The following is a 27,416-nucleotide window of genomic DNA, read 5'->3' as shown; positions in this document are numbered from 1 at the left end:
GGCTGCGTGGTCCCATGGTGTTTATACTTGCGTACTATTGTTTGTACAGATGAACGTGGTACCTTCAGGCATTTGGAAATTGCTCCCAAGGATGAACCAGACTTGTGGAGGTCTACAATTCTTTTTCTGAGGTCTTGGCTGATTTCTTTTGATTTTCCCATGATGTCAAGCAAAGAGGCACTGAGTTTGATGGTAGGCCTTGAAATGCATCCACAGGTACACCTCCAATTGACTCAAATGATGTGAATTAGCCTATCAGAAGCTTCTAAATCCATTACATAATTTTCAGGAATTTTCCAAGCTGTGTAAAGGCACATTCAACTTAGTGTGTGTAAACTTCTGACCCACTGGAATTGTGACACAGTGAATTATTTGTGAAATAATCTGTTAACAATTGTTGGAAAAATTACTTGTGTCATGCACAAAGTAGATGTCCTAACCGACTTGCAAAAACTATAGTTTGTTAACAAAAAATGTGTCGAGTGGTTGAAAAACGAGTTTTAATGACTCCAACCTTAAGTGTATGTAAACTTCTGACTTCAACTGACAAGTGTAGCCTATACCTTAAATGATTCTGCCTATGTCCTCTTGCTGAGTCACGGAGATGTACCTTTGCTCTGTGCAAAGTCTACAGACTAGACTGACAGATAATGATTAAACAACAGCTAGGTCAATGGACCCTGGTCTAGTCATTCTATTAAACTCACACAACATGTTTAAGTAAGAAGTTAGGCTGGTTAAAAGCTGAAAAGCCAAGACATTCTGGCAACTAAAATACCTTTGTTGTTTTTCTCTGTCTAGTTTGGGTTAGAGTGTGTGGTGTTTCTCAATATACATATATAACGGAAAGTATTCATTGACTTTTTCCACATTTTGTTACGTTACAGCCTTATTCTAAAAATGATTAAATATATTTGTTTCTTCAGCAATCTACACACAATACCCAATAATGACAAAGTGAAAACAGGTTTCTAGAATTTTTTGCAGTTGTATAAAAATAAATGAAATTCCTTATTTACGTAAGCATTCAGACCCTTTGCTATGAGACTCAAAATGTATTTCAGGTGCATCCTGTTTCCATTGATCATCCTTGAGATGTTTCTACAACTTAATCGGAGTCCATCTGTGGTAAATTCAATTGATTGGACATGACTTGGAAAGGCACACACCTGTCTATATAAAGGTCCCACAGTTGACAGTGCACGTCAGAGCAAAAACCAAGCCATGAGGTAGAAGGAATTGTCCGTAGAGCTCCAAGACAGGATTGTGTCGAGACACAGATCTGGGGAAGGGTACCAAAAAAATGTCTTCAGCATTGAAGGTCCCCAAGAACACAGTGGCCTCCATCATTCTTAAATAGAAGAAGTTTGGAACCACCAAGACTCTTCGTAGAGCTGGCCACCCGGCAAAACTGAGCAATCGGAGGAGAAGGGCCTTGGTCAGGGAGGTGACCAAGAACCCCATGGTCACTAAGACAGAGCTCCTCTGTGGAAATGTACGAACCTTCCAGAAGGACAACCATCTCTGCAGCACTCCACCAATCAGACCTTTATGGTAGAGTGGCCAGACGGAAGCCACTCCTCAGTAAAAGGCACATGACAGCCCACTTGGAGTTTGCCAAAAGGCACCTAAAGACTCTCAGACCATGAGAAACAAGATTTTCTGGTCTGATGAAACCAAGATTGAACTCTTGGCCTGAATGCCAAGCATCACGTCTGGGGGAAACCTGGCACCATCCCTACGGTGAAGCATGGTGGTGGCAGCATCATGCTGTGGGGATGTTTTTCAGTGGAAGGGACTGGGAGACTAGTCAGGATCGAGGGAAAGATGAACGTAGCAAAGTACAGAGATCCTTGATCTTCTCTAGAGTGCTCAGGACCTCAGACTGGGGTTGGAGTGTCTGGTATTTCTCATCACAGTAGTTTGGATTGGAGTGTCTGGTATTTCTCATCACAGTAGTTTGGAGTGTCTGGTATTTCTCATCACAGTAGTTTGGAGTGTCTGGTATTTCTCATCACAGTAGTTTGGGTTGGAGTGTCTGGTATTTCTCATCACAGTAGTTTGGGTTGGAGTGTCTGGTATTTCTCATCACAGTAGTTTGGGTTGGAGTGTCTGGTATTTCTCATCACAGTAGTTTGGGTTGGAGTGTCTGGTATTTCTCATCACAGTAGTTTGGGTTGGAGTGTCTGGTATTTCTCATCACAGTAGTTTGGGTTGGAGTGTCTGGTATTTCTCATCACAGTAGTTTGGGTTGGAGTGTCTGGTATTTCTCATCACAGTAGTTTGTTGGAGTGTCTGGTATTTCTCATCACAGTAGTTTGGGTTGGAGTGTCTGGTATTTCTCATCACAGTAGTTTGGGTTGGAGTGTCTGGTATTTCTCATCACAGTAGTTTGGGTTGGAGTGTCTGGTATTTCTCATCACAGTAGTTTGGGTTGGAGTGTCTGGTATTTCTCATCACAGTAGTTTGGGTTGGAGTGTCTGGTATTTCTCATCACAGTAGTTTGGGTTGGAGTGTCTGGTATTTCTCATCACAGTAGTTTGGGTTGGAGTGTCTGGTATTTCTCATCACAGTAGTTTGTTGGAGTGTCTGGTATTTCTCATCACAGTAGTTTGGGTTGGAGTGTCTGGTATTTCTCATCACAGTAGTTTGGGTTGGAGTGTCTGGTATTTCTCATCACAGTAGGTTGGAGTGTCTGGTATTTCTCATCACAGTAGTTTGGGTTGGAGTGTCTGGTATTTCTCATCACAGTAGTTTGGGTTGGAGTGTCTGGTATTTCTCATCACAGTAGTTTGGGTTGGAGTGTCTGGTATTTCTCATCACAGTAGGTTGGAGTGTCTGGTATTTCTCATCACAGTAGTTTGGGTTGGAGTGTCTGGTATTTCTCATGACAGTAGTTTGGATTGGAGTGTCTGGTATTTCTCATCACAGTAGTTTGGGTTGGAGTGTCTGGTATTTCTCATCACAGTAGTTTGGGTTGGAGTGTCTGGTATTTCTCATCACAGTAGTTTGGAGTGTCTGGTATTTCTCATCACAGTAGTTTGGGTTGGAGTGTCTGGTATTTCTCATCACAGTAGTTTGGAGTGTCTGGTATTTCTCATCACAGTAGTTTGGGTTGGAGTGTCTGGTATTTCTCATCACAGTAGTTTGGGTTGGAGTGTCTGGTATTTCTCATCACAGTAGTTTGGGTTGGAGTGTCTGGTATTTCTCATCACAGTAGTTTGGGTTGGAGTGTCTGGTATTTCTCATCACAGTAGTTTGGGTTGGAGTGTCTGGTATTTCTCATCACAGTAGTTTGGGTTGGAGTGTCTGGTATTTCTCATCACAGTAGTTTGGGTTGGAGTGTCTGGTATTTCTCATCACAGTAGTTTGGAGTGTCTGGTATTTCTCATCACAGTAGTTTGGGTTGGAGTGTCTGGTATTTCTCATCACAGTAGTTTGGGTTGGAGTGTCTGGTATTTCTCATCACAGTAGTTTGGGTTGGAGTGTCTGGTATTTCTCATCACAGTAGTTTGGGTTGGAGTGTCTGGTATTTCTCATCACAGTAGTTTGGGTTGGAGTGTCTGGTATTTCTCATCACAGTAGTTTGGGTTGGAGTGTCTGGTATTTCTCATCACAGTAGTTTGGGTTGGAGTGTCTGGTATTTCTCATCACAGTAGTTTGGGTTGGAGTGTCTGGTATTTCTCATCACAGTAGTTTGGAGTGTCTGGTATTTCTCATCACAGTAGTTTGGGTTGGAGTGTCTGGTATTTCTCATCACAGTAGTTTGGGTTGGAGTGTCTGGTATTTCTCATCACAGTAGTTTGGGTTGGAGTGTCTGGTATTTCTCATCACAGTAGTTTGGGTTGGAGTGTCTGGTATTTCTCATCACAGTAGTTTGGGTTGGAGTGTCTGGTATTTCTCATCACAGTAGTTTGGGTTGGAGTGTCTGGTATTTCTCATCACAGTAGTTTGGAGTGTCTGGTATTTCTCATCACAGTAGTTTGGGTTGGAGTGTCTGGTATTTCTCATCACAGTAGTTTGGGTTGGAGTGTCTGGTATTTCTCATCACAGTAGTTTGGGTTGGAGTGTCTGGTATTTCTCATCACAGTAGTTTGGGTTGGAGTGTCTGGTATTTCTCATCACAGTAGTTTGGGTTGGAGTGTCTGGTATTTCTCATCACAGTAGTTTGGAGTGTCTGGTATTTCTCATCACAGTAGTTTGGGTTGGAGTGTCTGGTATTTCTCATCACAGTAGTTTGGGTTGGAGTGTCTGGTATTTCTCATCACAGTAGTTTGGGTTGGAGTGTCTGGTATTTCTCATCACAGTAGTTTGGGTTGGAGTGTCTGGTATTTCTCATCACAGTAGTTTGGGTTGGAGTGTCTGGTATTTCTCATCACAGTAGTTTGGGTTGGAGTGTCTGGTATTTCTCATCACAGTAGTTTGGGTTGGAGTGTCTGGTATTTCTCATCACAGTAGTTTGGGTTGGAGTGTCTGGTATTTCTCATCACAGTAGTTTGGGTTGGAGTGTCTGGTATTTCTCATCACAGTAGTTTGGGTTGGAGTGTCTGGTATTTCTCATCACAGTAGTTTGGGTTGGAGTGTCTGGTATTTCTCATCACAGTAGTTTGGGTTGGAGTGTCTGGTATTTCTCATCACAGTAGTTTGGGTTGGAGTGTCTGGTATTTCTCATCACAGTAGTTTGGGTTGGAGTGTCTGGTATTTCTCATCACAGTAGTTTGGTTGGAGTGTCTGGTATTTCTCATCACAGTAGTTTGGGTTGGAGTGTCTGGTATTTCTCATCACAGTAGTTTGGGTTGGAGTGTCTGGTATTTCTCATCACAGTAGTTTGGGTTGGAGTGTCTGGTATTTCTCATCACAGTAGTTTGGGTTGGAGTGTCTGGTATTTCTCATCACAGTAGGTTGGGTTGGAGTGTCTGGTATTTCTCATCACAGTAGTTTGGAGTGTCTGGTATTTCTCATCACAGTAGTTTGGAGTGTCTGGTATTTCTCATCACAGTAGTTTGGAGTGTCTGGTATTTCTCATCACCGTAGTTTGGATTGGATGTGTTCTATAGTATACTATGTTATGGTGAAATATTTTTCTGCTAGGCTACTTTATGGACAGTGGTGTAAAGTACTTCAGTAAAAATACTTTTAAGTACTACTTAAGTCGTTTTTTGGATATCTGTACTTTACTATTTATATTTTTGACAACTTTTACTTCACTACATTCCTAAAGAAAATAATGTACTTTTTACTCCTTACATTTTCCCTGAAATGCAAAAAGTACTCGTTACATTTTTGAATGGCTAGCAGGACAGGGAAATTGTCTAATTCACACACTTATCAAGAGAACATCCCTGGTCATCTCTTCTGCCTCTGATCTGGCAGACTCAAAAAACACACATGCTTCGTTTGTAAATTATGTCTGAGTGTTGAACTGTGCCCATCGCTATCTGTAAATTTACAAAAACAAGAAAATCGTGCCGTCTGGTTTGCTTAATATAAGACATTTTAAATTATTTATACTTCTACTTTTGATACTTCAGTATATTTAAAACGAAATACTTTTAGACTTTTACTCAAGTATGTATTTTACTGGGTGACTTTCACTTTTACTTGAGTCATTTTCTAATAAGGTATCTGTACTTTTACTCAAGTATGAAAATTGGGTACTTTTTCCACCACTGTTTATGGACTGCCGTTTGACGTTTGGCTTGACAGACAGACACACACACACACACACACCAACCCTGTCCTGATTGGTTGCAGGTGGAGGCTGCGGTGCAGGCCGCTAAAGAGGCATTCCCTGATTGGTCAGCCCGTAGCCCAGCTGAGAGGGGTCAGGTGATGAATAAATTGGCTGACCTGATGGAAGCTCAGCTGGAAGAGTTCGCCCAGGCTGAGTCACGGGACCAAGGTAATAACCTCTAACCCTTGACCTGATGTAAGCTCACCTGGAAGAGTTTGCCCAGGTAGAGTCACGGGACCAAGGTAATAACCTCTAACCCCTGATCTGATGGAAATTTGGCTGGGAAGTCTGGACCACAACAAGACCACAGAACAAGAACAAGAAAACCGTTTCCTCCTGCGACTGTATTACTGTGTTCCAGGTAAAACCGTTTCCTCCTGCGACTGTATTACTGTGTTCCAGGTAAAACCGTTTCCTCCTGCGACTGTATTACTGTGTTCCAGGTAAAACAGTTTCCTCCTGCGACTGTATTACTGTGTTCCAGGTAAAACAGTTTCCTCCTGCGACTGTATTACTGTGTTCCAGGTAAAACAGTTTCCTCCTGCGACTGTATTACTGTGTTCCAGGTAAAACCGTTTCCTCCTGTGACTGTATTACTGTGTTCCAGGTAAAACAGTTTCCTCCTGCGACTGTATTACTGTGTTCCAGGTAAAACCGTTTCCTCCTGTGACTGTATTACTGTGTTCCAGGTAAAACCGTTTCCTCCTGTGACTGTATTACTGTGTTCCAGGTAAAACCGTTTCCTCCTGTGTGTCTGACTGTGTTCCAGGTAAAAGCATTTCCTCCTGCGACTGTATTACTGTGTTCCAGGTAAAACCAGTTTCCTCCTGCGACTGTATTACTGTGTTCCAGGTAAAACCGTTTCCTCCTGCGACTGTATTACTGTGTTCCAGGTAAAACCGTTTCCTCCTGTGACTGTATTACTGTGTTCCAGGTAAAACCGTTTCCTCCTGCGACTGTATTACTGTGTTCCAGGTAAAACAGTTTCCTCCTGCGACTGTATTACTGTGTTCCAGGTAAAACCATTTCCTCCTGCGACTGTATTACTGTGTTCCAGGTAAAACCGTTTCCTCCTGCGACTGTATTACTGTGTTCCAGGTAAAACCGTTTCCTCCTGTGACTGTATTACTGTGTTCCAGGTAAAACCGTTTCCTCCTGCGACTGTATTACTGTGTTCCAGCTAAAACCGTTTCCTCCTGCGACTGTATTACTGTGTTCCAGGTAAAACAGCTTCCTCCTGTGTGTCTGACTGTGTTCCAGGTAAAACCGTTTCCTCCTGTGTGTCTGACTGTGTTCCAGGTAAAAGCATTTCCTCCTGTGTGTCTGACTGTGTTCCAGGTAAAAGCATTTCCTCCTGTGTGTCTGACTGTGTTCCAGGTAAAAACCGTTTCCTCCTGTGACTGTATTACTGTGTTCCAGGTAAAACTGTTTCCTCCTGTGTGTCTGACTGTGTTCCAGGTAAAAACCGTTTCCTCCTGTGTGTCTGACTGTGTTCCAGGTAAAACCGTTTCCTCCTGCGACTGTATTACTGTGTTCCAGGTAAAACCGTTTCCTCCTGCGACTGTATTACTGTGTTCCAGGTAAAACAGTTTCCTCCTGCGACTGTATTACTGTGTTCCAGGTAAAACCGTTTCCTCCTGTGTGTCTGATTGTGTTCCAGGTAAAACCGTAGTGTTTGCCCGTACGGTGGATGTCCCGCGGGCGGTGTATAACTTTAGGTTCTTTGCCTCTTCTGTTCTCCACCACACCACTGACTGCAGTACCATGGACCATCTGGGCTGTATTAACTACACTGTCCGTAGTCCTGTGGGAGTGGGTGAGTCCTAGCTGTCTGTGTGTGGGGGGGGTCTGTGTGTGTGGGGGGTCTGTGTGTGGGGGGTCTGTGTGTGGGGGGTCTGTGTGGGGGGTCTGTGTGTGGGGGGTCTGTGTGTGTGGGGGGTCTGTGTGTGGGGGGGTCTGTGTGTGGGGGGTCTGTGTGTGTGGGGGGTCTGTGTGTGGGGGGTCTGTGTGTGTGGGGGTCTGTGTGTGGGGGGGTCTGTGTGTGTGGGGGTCTGCGTGGTGTGTGTGGGGGTCTGTGTGTGTGTGGGGGGGTCTGTGTGTGGGGGGTCTGTGTGTGGGGGGGTCTGTGTGTGTGTGGGGGGGTCAGTGTGTGTGGGGGTCTGTGTGTGGGGGGGGTCTGTGTGTGTGGGGGGGTTAGTGTGTGGGGGGGTCTGTGTGTGGGGGGGTCTGTGTGTGGGGGTCTGTGTGTGTGGGGGGGTCTGTGTGTGTGGGGGGTCAGTGTGTGGGGGGTCTGTGTGTGTGGGGGGGTCTGTGTGTGTGGGGGGTCAGTGTGTGGGGGGGTCTGTGTGTGGGGGGGTCTGTGTGTGTGGGGGGGGTCTGTGTGTGTGGGGAGGTCTGTGTGTGGGGGGGTCTGTGTGTGGGGGGTCTGTGTGTGTGTGGGGGGTCTGTGTGTGTGGGGGGTCTGTGTGTGTGTGGGGGGGTCAGTGTGTGGGGGGGTCTGTGTGTGGGGGGGTCTGTGTGTGTGGGGGGGGTCTGTGTGTGGGGGAGTCTGTGTGTGGGGGGTCTGTGTGTGGGGGGTCTGTGTGTGGGGGGTCTGTGTGTGGGGGTGTCTGTGTGTGTGGGGGGGTCTGTGTGTGGGGGGGTTCTGTGTGTGGGGGGGTCTGTGTGTGGGGGGAGGTTCTGTGTGTGGGGGGAGGTTCTGTGTGTGTGGGGAGGGGTCTGTGTGTGGGGGGGGTCTGTGTGTGGGGGGGGTCTGTGTGTGTGTGTGGGGGGGTCTGTGTGTGGGGGGGTCTGCGGTGTGTGGGGAGGTCTGTGTGTGGGGGGTCTGCGTGTGTGTGGGGGGGTCTGTGTGTGTGTGGGGGGTCAGTGTGTGGGGGGTCTGTGTGTGTGGGGGGTCTGTGTGTGTGGGGGGGTCTGTGTGTGTGTGGGGGGTCAGTGTGTGGGGGGGTCTGTGTGTGTGGGGGGTCTGTGTGTGTGGGGGGGGTCTGTGTGTGTGGGGGAGTCTGTGTGTGGGGGGGTCTGTGTGTGTGGGGGTCTGTGTGTGGGGGGGTCTGTGTGTGGGGGTCTGTGTGTGGGGGTGTCTGTGTGTGTGGGGGGGTCTGTGTGTGTGGGGGGTTCTGTGTGTGGGGGGGTCTGTGTGTGGGGGGAGGTTCTGTGTGTGGGGGGGTCTGTGTGTGTGGGGAGGGGTCTGTGTGTGGGGGGGTCTGTGTGGGGGGTCTGTGTGTGTGTGGGGGTCTGTGTGTGGGGGTCTCGTGTGTGTGGGGTCTGTGTGTGGGGGTCTGTGTGTGTGGGGAGGTCTGTGTGTGGGGGTCTGTGTGTGTGTGGGGGGTCTGTGTGGGGGGGGTCTGCGTGTGTGTGGGGAGGTCTGTGTGTGGGAGACCAGGCCTTGATGAACTAAAAGCTTTTGAAGTTATAAAGCTGTCTCCAGACTCAGACACACCAATAGTGTTTGGCTGCTGAGAGAACTTAGTGAACCGAGTGCAAAACAATTTTACATGTAGAATCACGCTAATAAATGTGTCAGTCATCGCGCTGAACCATCAGTAGACAACGGGAGATCCACAGCCCGCTGAACCATCAGTAGAGAACGCTAGATCCACAGCGACCTGAACCATCAGTAGAGAACGGGAGATCCACAGCCCGCTGAACCATCAGTAGAGAACGGGAGATCCACAGCCCGCTGAACGATCAGTAGACAACGGGAGATCCACAGCCCGCTGAACCATCAGTAGACAACGGGGAGATCCACAGCCCGCTGAACCATCAGTAGACAACGGGGAGATCCACAGCCCGCTGAACCATCAGTAGACAACGGGAGATCCACAGCCCGCTGAACCATCAGTAGAGAACGGGAGATCCACAGCGACCTGAACGATCAGTAGACAACGGGAGATCCACAGCCCGCTGAACCATCAGTAGACAACGGGGAGATCCACAGCCCGCTGAACGATCAGTAGACAACGGGAGATCCACAGCCCGCTGAACCATCAGTAGAGAACGGGGAGATCCACAGCCCGCTGAACCATCAGTAGACAACGGGAGATCCACAGCGACCTGAACCATCAGTAGACAACGGGGAGATCCACAGCCCGCTGAACCATCAGTAGACAACGGGGAGATCCACAGCCCGCTGAACCATCAGTAGAGAACGGGGAGATCCACAGCCCGCTGAACCATCAGTAGACAACGGGAGATCCACAGCCCGCTGAACCATCAGTAGACAACGGAGATCCACAGCCCGCTGAACCATCAGTAGACAACGGGGAGATCCACAGCCCGCTGAACCATCAGTAGACAACGGGAGATCCACAGCCCGCTGAACCATCAGTAGACAACGGGAGATCCACAGCCCGCTGAACCATCAGTAGAGAACGGAGATCCACAGCCCGCTGAACCATCAGTAGACAACGGGAGATCCACAGCCCGCTGAACCATCAGTAGAGAACGGGAGATCCACAGCCCGCTGAACCATCAGTAGACAACGGGGAGATCCACAGCGAGCTGAACCATCAGTAGACAACGGGGAGATCCACAGCCCGCTGAACCATCAGTAGAGAACGGGAGATCCACAGCCCGCTGAACCATCAGTAGAGAACGGGAGATCCACAGCCCGCTGAACCATCAGTAGACAACGGGGAGATCCACAGCCCGCTGAACCATCAGTAGAGAACGGGGAGATCCACAGCCCGCTGAACCATCAGTAGACAACGGGGAGATCCACAGCCCGCTGAACCATCAGTAGACAACGGGGAGCTCCACAGCCCGCTGAACCATCAGTAGAGAACGGGAGATCCACAGCCCGCTGAACCATCAGTAGAGAACGGGAGATCCACAGCCCGCTGAACCATCAGTAGAGAACGGGAGATCCACAGCCCGCTGAACCATCAGTAGACAACGGGGAGATCCACAGCCCGCTGAACCATCAGTAGACAACGGGGAGATCCACAGCCCGCTGAACCATCAGTAGAGAACGGGAGATCCACAGCCCGCTGAACGATCAGTAGAGAACGGGAGATCCACAGCCCGCTGAACCATCAGTAGAGAACGGGAGATCCACAGCCCGCTGAACCATCAGTAGACAACGGGAGATCCACAGCCCGCTGAACCATCAGTAGAGAACGGGGAGATCCACAGCCCGCTGAACCATCAGTAGAGAACGGGAGATCCACAGCCCGCTGAACCATCAGTAGACAACGGGGAGATCCACAGCCCGCTGAACCATCAGTAGACAACGGGGAGATCCACAGCCCGCTGAACCATCAGTAGAGAACGGGAGATCCACAGCCCGCTGAACCATCAGTAGAGAACGGGAGATCCACAGCCCGCTGAACCATCAGTAGACAACGGGAGATCCACAGCCCGCTGAACCATCAGTAGACAACGGGAGATCCACAGCCCGCTGAACCATCAGTAGACAACGGGAGATCCACAGCCCGCTGAACCATCAGTAGAGAACAGGAGATCCACAGCCCGCTGAACCATCAGTAGAGAACAGGAGATCCACAGCCCGCTGAACGATCAGTAGACAACGGGGAGATCCACAGCCCGCTGAACGATCAGTAGACAACGGGGAGATCCACAGCCCGCTGAACGATCAGTAGACAACGGGGAGATCCACAGCCCGCTGAACCATCAGTAGAGAACGGGGAGATCCACAGCCCGCTGAACGATCAGTAGACAACGGGGGAGATCCACAGCCCGCTGAACCATCAGTAGAGAACGGGGAGATCCACAGCCCGCTGAACCATCAGTAGACAACGGGAGATCCACAGCGACCTGAACCATCAGTAGACAACGGGGAGATCCACAGCCCGCTGAACCATCAGTAGACAACGGGGAGATCCACAGCCCGCTGAACCATCAGTAGAGAACGGGGAGATCCACAGCCCGCTGAACCATCAGTAGACAACGGGAGATCCACAGCCCGCTGAACCATCAGTAGACAACGGGAGATCCACAGCCCGCTGAACCATCAGTAGACAACGGGGAGATCCACAGCCCGCTGAACCATCAGTAGACAACGGGAGATCCACAGCCCGCTGAACCATCAGTAGACAACGGGAGATCCACAGCCCGCTGAACCATCAGTAGAGAACGGGAGATCCACAGCCCGCTGAACCATCAGTAGACAACGGGAGATCCACAGCCCGCTGAACCATCAGTAGAGAACGGGAGATCCACAGCCCGCTGAACCATCAGTAGACAACGGGGAGATCCACAGCGAGCTGAACCATCAGTAGACAACGGGGAGATCCACAGCCCGCTGAACCATCAGTAGAGAACGGGAGATCCACAGCCCGCTGAACCATCAGTAGAGAACGGGAGATCCACAGCCCGCTGAACCATCAGTAGACAACGGGGAGATCCACAGCCCGCTGAACCATCAGTAGAGAACGGGGAGATCCACAGCCCGCTGAACCATCAGTAGACAACGGGGAGATCCACAGCCCGCTGAACCATCAGTAGACAACGGGGAGCTCCACAGCCCGCTGAACCATCAGTAGAGAACGGGAGATCCACAGCCCGCTGAACCATCAGTAGAGAACGGGAGATCCACAGCCCGCTGAACCATCAGTAGAGAACGGGAGATCCACAGCCCGCTGAACCATCAGTAGACAACGGGGAGATCCACAGCCCGCTGAACCATCAGTAGACAACGGGGAGATCCACAGCCCGCTGAACCATCAGTAGAGAACTGGAGATCCACAGCCCGCTGAACGATCAGTAGAGAACGGGAGATCCACAGCCCGCTGAACCATCAGTAGAGAACGGGAGATCCACAGCCCGCTGAACCATCAGTAGACAACGGGAGATCCACAGCCCGCTGAACCATCAGTAGAGAACGGGGAGATCCACAGCCCGCTGAACCATCAGTAGAGAACGGGAGATCCACAGCCCGCTGAACCATCAGTAGACAACGGGGAGATCCACAGCCCGCTGAACCATCAGTAGACAACGGGGAGATCCACAGCCCGCTGAACCATCAGTAGAGAACGGGAGATCCACAGCCCGCTGAACCATCAGTAGAGAACGGGAGATCCACAGCCCGCTGAACCATCAGTAGACAACGGGAGATCCACAGCCCGCTGAACCATCAGTAGACAACGGGAGATCCACAGCCCGCTGAACCATCAGTAGACAACGGGAGATCCACAGCCCGCTGAACCATCAGTAGAGAACAGGAGATCCACAGCCCGCTGAACCATCAGTAGAGAACAGGAGATCCACAGCCCGCTGAACGATCAGTAGACAACGGGGAGATCCACAGCCCGCTGAACGATCAGTAGACAACAGGGAGATCCACAGCCCGCTGAACCATCAGTAGACAACGGGGAGATCCACAGCCCGCTGAACCATCAGTAGAGAACGGGAGATCCACAGCCCGCTGAACCATCAGTAGAGAACGGGAGATCCACAGCCCGCTGAACCATCAGTAGACAACGGGAGATCCACAGCCCGCTGAACCATCAGTAGACAACGGGAGATCCACAGCCCGCTGAACCATCAGTAGACAACGGGAGATCCACAGCCCGCTGAACCATCAGTAGAGAACAGGAGATCCACAGCCCGCTGAACCATCAGTAGAGAACAGGAGATCCACAGCCCGCTGAACGATCAGTAGACAACGGGGAGATCCACAGCCCGCTGAACGATCAGTAGACAACGGGGAGATCCACAGCCCGCTGAACGATCAGTAGACAACGGGGAGATCCACAGCCCGCTGAACCATCAGTAGAGAACGGGGAGATCCACAGCCCGCTGAACGATCAGTAGACAACGGGGAGATCCACAGCCCGCTGAACCATCAGTAGAGAACGGGGAGATCCACAGCCCGCTGAACCATCAGTAGACAACGGGAGATCCACAGCGACCTGAACCATCAGTAGACAACGGGGAGATCCACAGCCCGCTGAACCATCAGTAGACAACGGGGAGATCCACAGCCCGCTGAACCATCAGTAGAGAACGGGGAGATCCACAGCCCGCTGAACCATCAGTAGACAACGGGAGATCCACAGCCCGCTGAACCATCAGTAGACAACGGGAGATCCACAGCCCGCTGAACCATCAGTAGACAACGGGGGAGATCCACAGCCCGCTGAACCATCAGTAGACAACGGGAGATCCACAGCCCGCTGAACCATCAGTAGACAACGGGAGATCCACAGCCCGCTGAACCATCAGTAGAGAACGGGAGATCCACAGCCCGCTGAACCATCAGTAGACAACGGGAGATCCACAGCCCGCTGAACCATCAGTAGAGAACGGGAGATCCACAGCCCGCTGAACCATCAGTAGACAACGGGGAGATCCACAGCGAGCTGAACCATCAGTAGACAACGGGGAGATCCACAGCCCGCTGAACCATCAGTAGAGAACGGGAGATCCACAGCCCGCTGAACCATCAGTAGAGAACGGGAGATCCACAGCCCGCTGAACCATCAGTAGACAACGGGGAGATCCACAGCCCGCTGAACCATCAGTAGAGAACGGGGAGATCCACAGCCCGCTGAACCATCAGTAGACAACGGGGAGATCCACAGCCCGCTGAACCATCAGTAGACAACGGGGAGCTCCACAGCCCGCTGAACCATCAGTAGAGAACGGGAGATCCACAGCCCGCTGAACCATCAGTAGAGAACGGGAGATCCACAGCCCGCTGAACCATCAGTAGAGAACGGGAGATCCACAGCCCGCTGAACCATCAGTAGACAACGGGGAGATCCACAGCCCGCTGAACCATCAGTAGACAACGGGGAGATCCACAGCCCGCTGAACCATCAGTAGAGAACGGGAGATCCACAGCCCGCTGAACGATCAGTAGAGAACGGGAGATCCACAGCCCGCTGAACCATCAGTAGAGAACGGGAGATCCACAGCCCGCTGAACCATCAGTAGACAACGGGAGATCCACAGCCCGCTGAACCATCAGTAGAGAACGGGGAGATCCACAGCCCGCTGAACCATCAGTAGAGAACGGGAGATCCACAGCCCGCTGAACCATCAGTAGACAACGGGGAGATCCACAGCCCGCTGAACCATCAGTAGACAACGGGGAGATCCACAGCCCGCTGAACCATCAGTAGAGAACGGGAGATCCACAGCCCGCTGAACCATCAGTAGAGAACGGGAGATCCACAGCCCGCTGAACCATCAGTAGACAACGGGAGATCCACAGCCCGCTGAACCATCAGTAGACAACGGGAGATCCACAGCCCGCTGAACCATCAGTAGACAACGGGAGATCCACAGCCCGCTGAACCATCAGTAGAGAACAGGAGATCCACAGCCCGCTGAACCATCAGTAGAGAACAGGAGATCCACAGCCCGCTGAACGATCAGTAGACAACGGGGAGATCCACAGCCCGCTGAACGATCAGTAGACAACAGGGGAGATCCACAGCCCGCTGAACGATCAGTAGACAACGGGGAGATCCACAGCCCGCTGAACCATCAGTAGAGAACGGGGAGATCCACAGCCCGCTGAACGATCAGTAGACAACGGGGAGATCCACAGCCCGCTGAACCATCAGTAGACAACGGGGAGATCCACAGCCCGCTGAACCATCAGTAGACAACGGGGAGATCCACAGCCCGCTGAACGATCAGTAGACAACGGGGAGATCCACAGCCCGCTGAACCATCAGTAGACAACGGGAGATCCACAGCCCGCTGAACCATCAGTAGAGAACGGGAGATCCACAGCCCGCTGAACCATCAGTAGAGAACGGGAGATCCACAGCCCGCTGAACCATCAGTAGACAACGGGAGATCCACAGCCCGCTGAACCATCAGTAGACAACGGGGAGATCCACAGCCCGCTGAACGATCAGTAGAGAACGGGGAGATCCACAGCCCGCTGAACCATCAGTAGACAACGGGAGATCCACAGCCCGCTGAACCATCAGTAGAGAACGGGAGATCCACAGCGACCTGAACGATCAGTAGACAACGGGAGATCCACAGCCCGCTGAACCATCAGTAGACAACGGGAGATCCACAGCCCGCTGAACCATCAGTAGACAACGGGAGATCCACAGCCCGCTGAACCATCAGTAGACAACGGGGAGATCCACAGCCCGCTGAACGATCAGTAGACAACGGGAGATCCACAGCCCGCTGAACGATCAGTAGAGAACGGGAGATCCACAGCCCGCTGAACCATCAGTAGAGAACGGGAGATCCACAGCCCGCTGAACCATCAGTAGACAACGGGAGATCCACAGCCCGCTGAACCATCAGTAGAGAACGGGGGAGATCCACAGCCCGCTGAACCATCAGTAGAGAACGGGAGATCCACAGCCCGCTGAACCATCAGTAGACAACGGGGAGATCCACAGCCCGCTGAACCATCAGTAGACAACGGGGAGATCCACAGCCCGCTGAACCATCAGTAGAGAACGGGAGATCCACAGCCCGCTGAACCATCAGTAGAGAACGGGAGATCCACAGCCCGCTGAACCATCAGTAGACAACGGGAGATCCACAGCCCGCTGAACCATCAGTAGACAACGGGAGATCCACAGCCCGCTGAACCATCAGTAGACAACGGGAGATCCACAGCCCGCTGAACCATCAGTAGAGAACAGGAGATCCACAGCCCGCTGAACCATCAGTAGAGAACAGGAGATCCACAGCCCGCTGAACGATCAGTAGACAACGGGGAGATCCACAGCCCGCTGAACGATCAGTAGACAACGGGGAGATCCACAGCCCGCTGAACGATCAGTAGACAACGGGGAGATCCACAGCCCGCTGAACCATCAGTAGAGAACGGGGAGATCCACAGCCCGCTGAACGATCAGTAGACAACGGGGAGATCCACAGCCCGCTGAACCATCAGTAGAGAACGGGGAGATCCACAGCCCGCTGAACCATCAGTAGACAACGGGAGATCCACAGCGACCTGAACCATCAGTAGACAACGGGGAGATCCACAGCCCGCTGAACCATCAGTAGACAACGGGGAGATCCACAGCCCGCTGAACCATCAGTAGAGAACGGGGAGATCCACAGCCCGCTGAACCATCAGTAGACAACGGGAGATCCACAGCCCGCTGAACCATCAGTAGACAACGGGAGATCCACAGCCCGCTGAACCATCAGTAGACAACGGGGAGATCCACAGCCCGCTGAACCATCAGTAGACAACGGGAGATCCACAGCCCGCTGAACCATCAGTAGACAACGGGAGATCCACAGCCCGCTGAACCATCAGTAGAGAACGGGAGATCCACAGCCCACTGAACCATCAGTAGACAACGGGAGATCCACAGCCCGCTGAACCATCAGTAGAGAACGGGAGATCCACAGCCCGCTGAACCATCAGTAGACAACGGGGAGATCCACAGCGAGCTGAACCATCAGTAGACAACGGGGAGATCCACAGCCCGCTGAACCATCAGTAGAGAACGGGAGATCCACAGCCCGCTGAACCATCAGTAGAGAACGGGAGATCCACAGCCCGCTGAACCATCAGTAGACAACGGGGAGATCCACAGCCCGCTGAACCATCAGTAGAGAACGGGGAGATCCACAGCCCGCTGAACCATCAGTAGACAATCGGGAGATCCACAGCCCGCTGAACCATCAGTAGACAACGGGGAGCTCCACAGCCCGCTGAACCATCAGTAGAGAACGGGAGATCCACAGCCCGCTGAACCATCAGTAGAGAACGGGAGATCCACAGCCCGCTGAACCATCAGTAGAGAACGGGAGATCCACAGCCCGCTGAACCATCAGTAGACAACGGGGAGATCCACAGCCCGCTGAACCATCAGTAGACAACGGGGAGATCCACAGCCCGCTGAACCATCAGTAGAGAACGGGAGATCCACAGCCCGCTGAACGATCAGTAGAGAACGGGAGATCCACAGCCCGCTGAACCATCAGTAGAGAACGGGAGATCCACAGCCCGCTGAACCATCAGTAGACAACGGGAGATCCACAGCCCGCTGAACCATCAGTAGAGAACGGGGAGATCCACAGCCCGCTGAACCATCAGTAGAGAACGGGAGATCCACAGCCCGCTGAACCATCAGTAGACAACGGGGAGATCCACAGCCCGCTGAACCATCAGTAGACAACGGGGAGATCCACAGCCCGCTGAACCATCAGTAGAGAACGGGAGATCCACAGCCCGCTGAACCATCAGTAGAGAACGGGAGATCCACAGCCCGCTGAACCATCAGTAGACAACGGGAGATCCACAGCCCGCTGAACCATCAGTAGACAACGGGAGATCCACAGCCCGCTGAACCATCAGTAGACAACGGGAGATCCACAGCCCGCTGAACCATCAGTAGAGAACAGGAGATCCACAGCCCGCTGAACCATCAGTAGAGAACAGGAGATCCACAGCCCGCTGAACGATCAGTAGACAACGGGGAGATCCACAGCCCGCTGAACGATCAGTAGACAACGGGGAGATCCACAGCCCGCTGAACGATCAGTAGACAACGGGGAGATCCACAGCCCGCTGAACCATCAGTAGAGAACGGGGAGATCCACAGCCCGCTGAACGATCAGTAGACAACGGGGAGATCCACAGCCCGCTGAACCATCAGTAGACAACGGGGAGATCCACAGCCCGCTGAACCATCAGTAGACAACGGGGAGATCCACAGCCCGCTGAACGATCAGTAGACAACGGGGAGATCCACAGCCCGCTGAACCATCAGTAGACAACGGGAGATCCACAGCCCGCTGAACCATCAGTAGAGAACGGGAGATCCACAGCCCGCTGAACCATCAGTAGAGAACGGGAGATCCACAGCCCGCTGAACCATCAGTAGACAACGGGAGATCCACAGCCCGCTGAACCATCAGTAGACAACGGGGAGATCCACAGCCCGCTGAACGATCAGTAGAGAACGGGGAGATCCACAGCCCGCTGAACCATCAGTAGACAACGGGAGATCCACAGCCCGCTGAACCATCAGTAGAGAACGGGAGATCCACAGCGACCTGAACGATCAGTAGACAACGGGAGATCCACAGCCCGCTGAACCATCAGTAGACAACGGGAGATCCACAGCCAGCTGAACCATCAGTAGACAACGGGAGATCCACAGCCCGCTGAACCATCAGTAGAGAACGGGAGATCCACAGCCCGCTGAACCATCAGTAGACAACGGGAAATCCACAGCCCGCTGAACCATCAGTAGAGAACGGGGAGATCCACAGCCCGCTGAACCATCAGTAGAGAACGGGGAGATCCACAGCCCGCTGAACCATCAGTAGACAACGGGAGATCCACAGCCCGCTGAACCATCAGTAGACAACGGGGAGATCCACAGCCCGCTGAACGATCAGTAGACAACGGGAGATCCACAGCCCGCTGAACGATCAGTAGAGAACGGGGAGATCCACAGCCCGCTGAACCATCAGTAGACAACGGGGAGATCCACAGCGACCTGAACGATCAGTAGACAACGGGGAGATCCACAGCGAGCTGAACGATCAGTAGAGAACGGGAGATCCACAGCCCGCTGAACGATCAGTAGAGAACGGGGAGATCCACAGCCCGCTGAACCATCAGTAGACAACGGGGAGATCCACAGCGACCTGAACGATCAGTAGACAACGGGGAGATCCACAGCGAGCTGAAATGTGTGCAAACCCTTTAGAGTCCTGTTTAAATCCTGGGAAATGTTTATGGGTTAGAGGGGCCTTGTTTGTTATGGGTATTGCAGTCAGGATATCTCTCAAATGGCACCCTATTCCCAATGTAGTTGTACTACTTTAGACCCGAACCCTATGAGCCCTGGTCAACAGTAGTGCACTATAAAGGGAATAGGGTGCCATAGAGCCCTGGTCAACAGTAGTGCACTATGAAGGGAATAGGGTGCCATAGAGCCCTGGTCAACAGTAGTGCACTATAAAGGGAATAGGGTGCCATAGAGCCCTGGTCAACAGTAGTGCGCTATAAAGGGAATAGGGTGCCATAGAGCCCTGGTCAACAGTAGTGCACTATAAAGGGAATAGGGTGCCATAGAGCCCTGGTCAACAGTAGTGCACTATAAAGGGAATAGGGTGCCATAGAGCCCTGGTCAACAGTAGTGCACTATAAAGGGAATAGGGTGCCATAGAGCCCTGGCCTTATTATAGAGGTGGTTTTATTAACTTACCAACTCTTTCTGATTCCGTGTGTGTGTGTGTGTGTGTGTGTGTGTGTGTGTGTGTGTGTGTGTGTGTGTGTGTGTGTGTGTGTGTGTGTGTGTGTGTGTGTGTGTGTGTGTGTGTGTGTGTGTGTGTGTGTGTGTGTGTGTATAGCTGGTTTGATCAGTCCCTGGAACCTGCCTCTATACCTGCTCACCTGGAAGATCGCTCCGGCTGTTGCTACGGGCAACACGGTGGTTGCTAAGCCCAGCGAGATGACCTCGGTAACCGCCTGGATGATGTGCAAACTACTGGATGAGGCCGGTAGGACTACACTACCCACAAAGCAACACACCTCACTTCATTACAACTAATCAGCAATGACACTTGGAAAAAAACTAGACTGGTGAAAGCAAACTCCTCTTTCTCTCCTCATTACTCTCTCTCTCTCCGTCTCCCTCCCTTCTCCTCTTCTATCCCCCAGGTTTTCCTCCAGGTGTGGTCAACATGGTGTTCGGCACCGGCCCGCGGGCGGGCGACGCTCTCGTGGGCCACCCTGACGTCCCATTGGTCAGTTTCACGGGCTCCACGGCGACGGCCCAGCGGATCACGGAGCGCTCTGCTCCGTTCTGTAAGAAGCTGAGTCTGGAGCTGGGTGGGAAGAACCCCGCCATCATCTTCTCAGACGCCGACCTAGACCAAGCCGTCACCACCACCGTACGATCCTCCTTCTCCAATCAGGTGAGAGTAAGACTCAGGATGGGCCAATAGAGTGAGAGAGGGACTCAGGATGAGCCAATAGGGTAAGAGGGGGACTCAGGATGAGCCAATAGGGTAAGAGGGGGACTCAGGATGAGCCAATAGGGTAAGAGGGGGACTCAGGATGAGCCAATAGGGTAAGAGGGGGACTCAGGATGAGCCAATAGTGCTCATCCTGACTTGCCTAGTTAAATAAAGGTAAAAGAAAAAAAGAGGCTGGCCAGTCGTGGAATATTGAGTTTGCAGTTGAGTGAGATGATACAAACATTATATTAATGCTTAGATAAAAGAAATGCATTGGTAGAAGTGTAATGTTTTATCAGCTGTGTTCATGACCGTATTATACACGAAACCCTGCTGAATGACCCTCAATAAAGAGAGGTTCTGATCTGGGACGTGCAGTTTGCAAGTTCATGTGTTGGCCACATGGTGGTGGCATGTCTCACATTTTGCTAGCTGACAGTAAAATGAACAACTTCTTCCTCCTTCTTCTTCCTCCTTCTTCTCCTCCTCACCAGGGTGAGATCTGTCTGTGCACCAGTAGGATCTACGTAGAGAGGAGTATTTACCCAGAGTTCCTGAAGAGGTTTGTGGCGGCAACGCGGGAATGGAAGACTGGCTCTCCCTCCGACCCTGACAACGATAACGGAGCTCTGGTCAGCAGAGAGCACCTGGAGAAGGTATGACGTCACATAATATCCGTGGTATATACCAGTGTTTCCCCTAGGAGTTTTGTTTTGGTGGGATGCCTTGTGACATCACCAGTAAGATGGAGTACCAAACCTCTCTGCCAATAGCAGCTATTTTTTCCTCTCCCCACTAAGACCACTGGGTTACGCTCCTTGCAGAAGTCTTGCTCTTTGCTAAGAAACATTTCTGTTTCTTTTTGGTCATTTATTGAAAACGATCACAGTAAAGGTACTTAATTATTACCCAGAAATGATTTGACATTGAGAAAGAAAAAAAAAGCGGCTGCATTGGACCTTTAAAGCTAATTTCCTGCAATTCTACACATTTTTCCCTTTTTTAAAGTAACTTTTTAAAAGTTAATATTCTGTTAACTCATACCCAAATAATGTTGTTGACTCACCCTATACTTGTATTTGCGGCCAAAGCATAAATGAAAGAAAAAATACTTACTTCAACCATCCAACCTCAAACGTGTATCTCAAACAGACCGTTTTGGAAAATGCTGTCTATTTCCTAGAGTATGATGTCATACTTCTGAGGAGGATGAGCTGGCCAATCAGCGGTCTAGAGGAGGATGAGCTGGCCAATCAGCGGTCTACTTGTATTCATATTTTTAACGACCGGTGTACGCCCACACCATTCTGTTGTTACTTAACTAATATTGTAAGTGATTATAAGTTATGCATTTTGATATGAATCTGGAAACACTGGACAGTTACTTTAAAGCTAATTTTGCCATGGCTATTGCCGTGTTCTTATGCTATATCAAATGAAATGTATTTATAAAGCCCTTCTTACATCAGCTGATATCACAAAGTGCTGTACAGAAACCCAGCCTAAAACCCCAAACAGCAAGCAATGCAGGTGTAGAAGCACGGTGGCTAGGAAAAACTCCCTACAAAGGCCAAAACCTAGGAAGAAACCTAGAGAGGAACCAGGCTCTGAGGGGTGGCCAGTCCTCTTCTGGCTGTGCCGGGTGGAGATCATAACAGAACATGGCCAAGATGTTCAAATGTTCATAGATTACCAGCAGGGTCAAATAATAATAATCACAGTGGTTGTCGAGGGTGCAACAGGTCAGCACCTCAGGAGTAAATGTCAGTTGGCTTTTCATAGCCGATCATTGAGAGTATCTCTACCGCTCCTGCTGTCTCTAGAGAGTTGAAAACAGGAGGTCTGGGACAGGTAGCACGTCCGGTGAACAGGTCAGGGTTCCATAGCCGGAGGCAGAACAGTTGAAACTGGAGTAGCAGCACGGCCAGGTGGACTGGGGACAGCAAGGAGTCATCATGCCAGGTAGTCCTGAGGCAAGGTCCTAGGGCTCAGGTCCTCCGAGAGAGAGAAAGAAAGAAAGAAAGAAAGAAAGAAAGAAAGAAAGAAAGAAAGAGAGAGAGAAAGAGAGAATTAGAGAGAGCATACTTAAAACTTCATACGACACCAATCCCGTTAGCGGGATTGAGTTTGACAATACCCAGTGAAAAATCAGAGCGCCAAATTCAAAACCACAGATCTAATAATTTACATTTCTCAAACATACGACTATTTTACACCATTTTAAAGATACACTTCTCCTGAATCGAACCACGTTGTCCGATTTCAAAAAGGCTTTACAGCGAAAGCAAAACATTAGATTATGTTAGGAGAGTACATAGACAAAAATAACCACACAACCATTTTCCAAGCAACTAGATACATCACAAAAGCCCCAAACACAACTAAATGAAGCACTAACCTTTGATGATCTTCATCGGATGACATTCCTAGGACATCATGTTACACAATACATTTATTTTTTGTTCAACAAAGTTCATATTTATTTCCAAAAACAGCATTTTACATTGGCGCTTGACGTTCAGAAAATATTTTGCCTCCAATACTGCCGGTGAATGTGCACAACAATTTACAAAAATACTCATCATAAACGTTGATAAAATATTAAACTGTTATTCAAAGAATTATAGATAAACATCTCCTTAATGAAACCGCTGTGACAGATTTCAAAAAAGCTTCACGGGGAAAGCACACTTTGCAATAATCTGAGTACGGCGCTCAGAAAACAACATCAGGCAATACAGATACCCGCCATTTTGGAGTCATCTAAAATCATAAATAGCATTATAAATATTCACTTACCTTTGATGATCTTCATCAGAAGGCACTTCCAGGAATCCCAGGTCCACAATACATGTTGTATTGTTCGATAAAGTCCATAATTTATAATTTAACATAATTTATGTCCAAATAGCTCCTTGTTGTTTGCGCGTTCAGTTAGCTACTCCAAATGTAGGAAGCGCGCGGAAAATGTAAAAAAAAACGAAAAGTCGACGAAAAGTCAAAAAAAAGTTATATTTACGTTCGTTCAAACATGTCAAACGTTGTAAAGCATCAACTTTTTTAACATCAAACTTCAATAATATTCCAACCGGACGATTCCAATGTCAAGAAAAATGTTGTGGAACATAGCTACCTCCTCATGTGAATGAACTGATGTCCTTCCCTGAGTCAACAACTTCCCAGCCTTCTTGTTCGCTCTCTGTTCACTGCAAAAGGCTAAAACAAGGTTCTAAAGACTGTTGACATCTAGTGGAAGCCTTAGGAAGTGCTAAATGAATCCTTAGTCACTGTGTGTTAGATAGGCAATGACTTGGAAAGATTCCACGCATCAGATTTCCACTTCCTGGTTGGATTTTTCTCAGGTTTTTGCCTGCCATATGAGTTCTGTTATACTCACAGACATCATTCAAACAGTTTTAGAAACTTCAGAGTGTTTTCTATCCAAATCTACTAATAATATGCATATCCTAGCTTCTGAGTTTGAGTAGGAGGCAGTTTAATATGGGCACGTATTTCATCCGAAAGTGACAATACTGCCCCCTATGCGATTGGTGTCGTAAGAGGTTAAATTCACACAGGACACCAGATAAGACAGCAGGAGAAATACTCCAGAAAGAAGAAACTGACCTCATAAACGCCGCATAAATACTGGAGGCTGAGACAGGAGGGGTCAGGAGACACTGTGGCCCCATCCGATGATACCCCCGGACAGGGCCAAACAGGAAGGATATAACCCCACCCACTTTGCCAAAGCACAGCCCCCACACCACTAGAGGGATATCTTCAACCACCAACTTACCATCCTGAGACAAGGCCGAGTATAGCCCACAAAGATCTCCGCCACGGCACGAACCCGAGCGGGGCGCCAACCCGGACAGGAAGATCACGTCAGTGACTCAACCCACTCAAGTGACGCACCCCTCCTGGGGACGGCATGGAAGAACACCAGTAAGCCAGTGACTCAGCCCCTGTAATAGGGTTAGAGGCAGAGAATCCCAGTGGAGAGAGGGGAACCGGCCAGGCAGAGACAGCAAGGGCGGTATCTGAGTGGCTGAAACATTAGAACCAAAATCAATGGGTGCCCAATGCCATGACGTTTTTACTTCTCCCTGACTGTCTGGATTTTATTCTAGTGGTTGTTAGTTCTCGAAGATAATGTTATTAAAAATCATTATCTACATACTTCACATAAGGAAATCAGTCAATTGAAAAAAAAATGTATTAGGCCCTAATCAATGGATTTCACATGACTGGGAATACAGATATATATCTGTTGGTCACAGATACCTTAAACAAAAAAAGGTAGGGGGTGTGGACCAGAAAACCAGTCAGTATCTGGTGTGACCACCATTTGCCTCATGCAGCACAACACATCTCCTTCACATAGAGTTGATCAGGCTGTTGATTGTGGCCTGTGGATTGTTGTCCCACTCCTCTTCAATGGCTGTGTGAAGTTGGTGGGAACTGGAAAACGCTGTTGTACATGTCGATCCAGAGCATCCCAAACATGCTCATTGGGTGACATGTTTGGTGAGTATGCAGGCCATGGAAGAACTGGGACGTATTCAGCTTCCAGGAATTGTGTACAGATCATTGCGACATGGGGCTGTGCATTATCATGCTGAAACATGAGGTGATGATGATGGATGAATGGCACGACAACGGGCCTTAGGATCTCGTCACGGTATCTCTGTGCATTCAAATTTGTTCCCGAAATTGAGAGAAATAAGCATATATATATATATATATATATATATATATATATATATATATATATATATATATATATATATATATATATATACAGTACCAGTCCAAAGTTTTGACACACATCATTCCAGGGTTTTTCTTGAAATATTCCGGATTGACTGACCTTCATGTCTTAAAGTAATGATGGACTGTCGTTTTTCTTTGCTTATTTGAGCTGTTCTTGCCATAATATGGACTAGGGGCTTTTACCAAATAGGGCTGTCTTCTGTATACCACCCCTACCTGATTGATTGGCTCAAACACATTAAGAAGGAAAGAAATTACACAAATACATTTTTAACAAGGCACATTTGTTAATTGAAATGCATTCCAGGTGACTGACTACCTCATGAAGCTGGTTGAGAGAATGCCAAGAGTGTGCAAAGCTGTCATCAAGGCAAAGGGTGGCTACTTATATTTGGATTTGTTTAACACTTTTTTTTGGTTACTACACGATTCCATATGTGTTATTTCATAGTTTTGATGTCTTCACTGTTATTCTACAATGTAGAAAATAGTAAAAATAAAGAAAAACCCTTGAATGAGTAGGTGTGTCCAAACTTTTGACTGGTACTGTACACACTACCGTTCAAAAGTTTGGGGTCACTTAGAAATGTCCTTGTTTTCCATGAAAACATAAATGAAATGAGTTCCAAAATGAATAGGAAATATAGTCAAGATATTGACAAGGTTATAAATAATGATTTTTAATTGAAATAATAATTGTGTCCTTTAAAACTTTGCTTTCGTCAAAGAATCCTCCATTTGCAGCAATTACAGCCTTGCAGACCTTTTGGCATTCTAGTTGTCAATTTGTTGAGGTAATATGAAGAGATTTCACCCCATGCTTCCTGAAGCACCTCCCATAAGTTGGAATGGCTTGATGGGCACTTCTTACATACCATACGGTCAAGCTGCTCCCACAACAGCTCAATAGGGTTGAGATCCGGTGACTGTGCTGATCACTCCATTATAGACAGAATACCAGCTGACTGCTTCTTCCCTAAAGAGTTTTTGCATAGTTTGGAGCTGTGCTTTGGGTCATTGTCCTGTTGTAGGAGGAAATTGGCTCCAATTTAAGCGCCGTCCACAGGTTATGGCATGGCGTTGAAAAATATAGTGATAGCCTTCCTTCTTCAAGATCCCTTTTACCCTGTACAAATCTCCCACTTTACCACCACCAAAGCACCCCCAGAACATCACATTGCCTCCACCATTCTTGAAAAATGGCTTTAAGCACTCCTCCAACATCTTACATTTTTTTTCTGCATCTCACGAATGTTCTTTGTGATCCAAACACCTCAAACATAGATTTGTCTGTCCATAACACGTTTTTTCCCAATCTACCTCTGTCCAGTGTCTGTGTTCTTTTGCCCATCTTAATCTTTTATTTTTATTGGCCAGTCTGAGATATTGTTTTTTCTTTAATTTTGCACGGCCAATTTTTCAGTTTTTTATTTGTTAAAAAAGTTTGAAATATCCAATAAATTTCGTTCCACTTCATGATTGTGTCCCACTTGTTGTTGATTCTTCACAAACAATTACAGTTTTATATCTTTATGTTTGAAGCCTGAAATGTGGCAAAAGGTCGAAAAGTTCAAGGGGGCCGAATACTTTCGCAAGGCACTGTAATTGTATATAAGGAAAAAACTGAAGTATGTTACAGGAAATCTATACGAAAAATTGGGAATCTCTAGGACTAGTGGTGAAATCTGTCTTTCCATCCATGCGTGTTATTTACTTTGGCATACACCTGTCTATACACCTGTCTAACCCTGTCCCTCCCCCCATCCAGGTGACCCTGGTCTGTGTTAGAGTTATATTAACATATACACCTGTCTAACCCTGTCCCTCCCCCATCCAGGTGACCCTGGTCTGTGTTAGAGTTATATTAACATATACACCTGTCTAACCCTGTCCCTCCCCCCATCCAGGTGACCCTGGTCTGTGTTAGAGTTATATTAACATATACACCTGTCTAACCCTGTCCCTCCCCCATCCAGGTGACCCTGGTCTGTGTTAGAGTTATATTAACATATACACCTGTCTA

General features: G+C 49.3%; 1 protein-coding gene across 2 annotated transcripts in view; it reads left to right on the top strand.

Moving 5' to 3' along the window:
* The window catches only part of aldh8a1 (aldehyde dehydrogenase 8 family, member A1), a 32,289-nt gene that overhangs the window by 4,171 nt on the left and 702 nt on the right, over positions 1-27,416 (top strand). For both annotated transcript variants that reach the window (XM_045721203.1, XM_045721204.1), the window contains 5 exons: positions 5,755-5,902; positions 7,395-7,550; positions 20,009-20,158; positions 20,319-20,575; positions 21,112-21,273. In XM_045721203.1, coding sequence (XP_045577159.1) covers positions 5,755-5,902; positions 7,395-7,550; positions 20,009-20,158; positions 20,319-20,575; positions 21,112-21,273 — 873 coding nt within the window. The remainder of the gene's footprint in view (positions 1-5,754; positions 5,903-7,394; positions 7,551-20,008; positions 20,159-20,318; positions 20,576-21,111; positions 21,274-27,416) is intronic.

This window comes from Salmo salar, chromosome ssa06 (genome assembly GCF_905237065.1).
Source record: "Salmo salar chromosome ssa06, Ssal_v3.1, whole genome shotgun sequence".
NCBI classification, from domain to species: domain Eukaryota; kingdom Metazoa; phylum Chordata; class Actinopteri; order Salmoniformes; family Salmonidae; genus Salmo; species Salmo salar.
The sequence above is the reverse complement of the archived record's forward strand: the minus strand, read 5'-3'. Positions and strand labels throughout refer to the sequence as shown.